The sequence below is a fragment of the Oncorhynchus kisutch genome, linkage group LG17 (assembly GCF_002021735.2).
Source record: "Oncorhynchus kisutch isolate 150728-3 linkage group LG17, Okis_V2, whole genome shotgun sequence".
NCBI lineage: Eukaryota > Metazoa > Chordata > Actinopteri > Salmoniformes > Salmonidae > Oncorhynchus > Oncorhynchus kisutch.
Window position 1 is genome coordinate 31,056,306 of NC_034190.2, and position 3,528 is coordinate 31,059,833.

At 39.5% G+C, this 3,528-nt stretch overlaps 1 gene segment (V, D, J or C); it reads right to left on the reverse strand.

Moving 5' to 3' along the window:
• Positions 1 to 2,652: 2,652 nt before the first annotated feature.
• LOC109907437 (immunoglobulin kappa variable 3-15-like) lies at positions 2,653 to 3,298 on the reverse strand. The segment is given in 2 exon segments: positions 2,653 to 3,000; positions 3,193 to 3,298. Coding segments are annotated over 2 exon segments (372 nt in total).
• Between the last annotated feature and the right edge of the window lie 230 nt (positions 3,299 to 3,528).

The window sequence follows — 3,528 nt, forward strand, 5'->3', positions numbered from 1 at the left end:
ACAGACTGAATTTTACTCGTGATTAATCTAAGCATACCTTTTAACCTGTTCAATTGTCATTGTAATGATTGATGACCATTTTTCAAACACCTTTTTCCTGTAATTTAGAGCCATAATCGTTCAGCATAATTCTATGTAAAATATATATATATATTTATATATATATATATATTTATAAAATATATATATATTTATCGGTATAGGTTATCTAAGCATACCTTTTTAACTGTTCAATTATAATTTTAATTAATGATGACAATTGACTAAGAAATGGTATGACTAAGAAATTGTATGAGTTTAGTGCAACTGCAACACTGGTATACACTGAGCGTACAAAACATTAAGGACACCTGCTCTTTCCATGACATACACTGACCAGCTGAATCCAGATAAAATGTTTTTTCTATTTTGTGAGTACCTTAAAACTTCTTATGGCTGGGGGCAGTATTGAGTAGCTTGGATGAATAAGGGGCCCAGAGGTGCCCAGAGTAAACTGCTTGCCAGTTGCTAATATATGCATATTATTAGTATATTTGGATAGAAAACACTCTGAAGATTCTGAAACTGTTTGAATGATTTCTGTGTGTATAACCGAACTCATATGGCAGGCAAAAACCTGAGAAAATATCCAACCAGGAAGTGGGAAATCTGAGGTTGGTCTTTTTTCAACTCATTCCCTATTGAAGATACAGTGGGATATTGGTCCTGTTGCACTTCCTAAGGCTTCCACTAGATGTCAACAGTCTTTAGGAACTTGTTTGAGGCTTCTACTGTAAAGGATGGGCTCTTAAGTGCTCTTTGAGTCAGTGGTCTAGCAGAGTGCCACAAGCTCGTGACGCTCGTTGAAAGGTACTCAGATTATTGCATGGTGTGCTTTTTTCGTAACGTTTTTTAAAAATCGGACACAGCGGTTGCATTAAGGAGAAGGCTATCTTTAATTCTGTGAATAGCACTTGTATCTTTTATCAATGTTCATTTTGAGGATTTCTGGAAATGCATGTGGCTCTCTGCAAAATCACTGGATGTTTTTGGAACTTCTAAACATAACGCGCCAATGTCTACTGAGATTGTTTTATATAAATATGAACTTCATCGAACAAAACATACATGTATTGTGTAACATGAAGTCCTATGAGTGTCATCTGATGAAGATCATCAAAGGTTAGTGATTAATTGTATCTCTATTTCTGATTTTTGTGACTCTTCTCTTTGGCTGGAAAAATGGCTGTTTTTCTGTGACTTGGCTCTGACCTAACACAATCATTTGTGGTGCTTTCACTGTAAAGCCTATTTGAAATCGGACACTGTGGTGGGATTAACAAGAAGTGCATCTTTAAAATGGTATGAAATACTTCTATGTTTGAGGAATTTTAATGATGGGATTTCTGTTGTTTTGAATTTGGCGCCCTGCACTTTAGCTGGCTGTTGTCATATCGATCCCGTAAGCGGGATCACAGCCCTAAGAAATTATTAATTTGTTACTGTTAGGGATAAGGGGTTTGGTTATGGGTAGGGTGAGGGTTAGAGTTATGGGTTGGCATGCCTGCCACATCCCTTTAGTCAAATCTGCAGAGACCGACTTCAGACAGACACAGCACCACTCCGGCAATGTCCACCACGCTTATGGATCACAGGGATGCAGAGGATGTAGAATGCAACCACAACACTTGTGATCAACTTGGTTCACCAGTCCGTGGAGGCAGCAGTAGGATGTGACCAGCACAGAGAATGGGATCATGAACCCCAACGCGTGTCTTGGCAGCACTCATCGCCCATTTCGCGAGTGGTCACAGTGGGGCCACTCGCACGAGCAGTGCAACCTCCCCCTTGCGTCCTAGCCGGTTCCACATCTGCAGGTAGAGCACCTGGAGTGATGGTGGCTAGCTTGCAGAGTCCAGTCGTCCAGGAGAGTAGGTATCGAGAGGTATCGTGAAAAATAATGTTACTGATACATTTCAGTTAATGAACCTCTCGGAATGAACGCTTAGCTAATTGGGCCAAATATAATACCAGTCAAAAGGATATCTTAACCATGTACTCTAAACTCACTGGTCTTCATGATGTTACTAATACTGAAACCATGTGCTCTAAAGTCACTGGTCTTCATCATGCTACTAATACTGAATATATGTACTCTAAACTCACTGGTCTTCATTATGGTACTAATACTGAAGCCAAGTGCTCTAAACTCACTGGTCTTCATGATGTTACTAATACTGAAACCATGTGATATACTGTATCATAATGATGACAAAGTAGTATTTCTTGAATGCAAATGATATGACTGTATTCACTCATTCAAGTTTGGAGGCGTATAGAAGTTGAGTAGGGCATGAATAGTTTGGTTCAGACGGGGTCAACACTCATGCTGTCGTGTACTGAAATGAGTTCTTCTTACAATATGAAGAGAAATCGAAGCGTAAATGTAAACCTGTTCTTAACTTTGCTTAACATGTCCTTCAAAAGAAAGCATTTTCTACAGCTCTGTATCCTTAGTGGTCCCAGTGTGTTTCCAAAGATTTAACATATTTGGAGAATATATTGAGAGATATGTACAGTATGCGTCATTTTTCAAATAATTGGTGTTTAGAATACTTTAGAATACGGGAGACGCCATAGCTCTGCAGCTGTTGAGTCTGAGCAGTTCCTCTTTAGCTGAGGGAGGCTTTTGTACGACGCTCTAACACTGTGTGAACGGATAGCTGCCACCCTGCTGACAGTAGTAATCTCCTGCATCTTCAGCCTGGACTCCACTGATGGTCAGAGTGTAATGAGTTAATGAACTACCAGATCCACTCCCACTGAAACGACCTGGAATCCCAGACTGACGGGTTGTAGCAGCATAAACCAGGAGTTTATGAGCTTCTCCAGGTTTCTGCAGGTACCAGCTAAGCGCATTACCAGTACTTGAACTGGCTGTACAGCTGAGAGAGACAACCTCACCTGGACTAACAGACTGAGATTTAGGAGACTGAGTCAGAATTATATCTGCTGATGAGTCTGAAACATAAACAAAAGTAAAGAAAGGTTGATTATTAATCACAACAAATAGACATTGATAATTTTACACATTATAACATGAAACATATCAGGCAAAACCAGATTGTTTTTTATTAAAATCTTCAAATTTCACAAAGTTTAAATCTGAAGCCAAAACCATCATGAATCAAAGTTAGTTAAAGTGTCTCTCACCCTGAACAAGGATCCCCAGTGTCCCCAGCAGTAGAATCAGTGACATCATCATTGTGCTGCGTGTCAGTGGCTCTGAAAGGAGTGAACAGTCACTGATCAACACTGGGGTTTTAAAAGTATGTGGAGCAATGAGGCAGGACAGATATGCAAAACCCCAATATTTTACGCAAATACACCACACATACAAAAGAAGTCAACAGGCCTACTGTATATTACATTTGAGAATACTGAAATCATAAACCACACAATGTAACATCTATATTATAAATGAGGCATCGTTTGACCCACTTACACAGTGGTTTATGTCCATCAACAGTGGTTGTCAGTCTCAGAAGG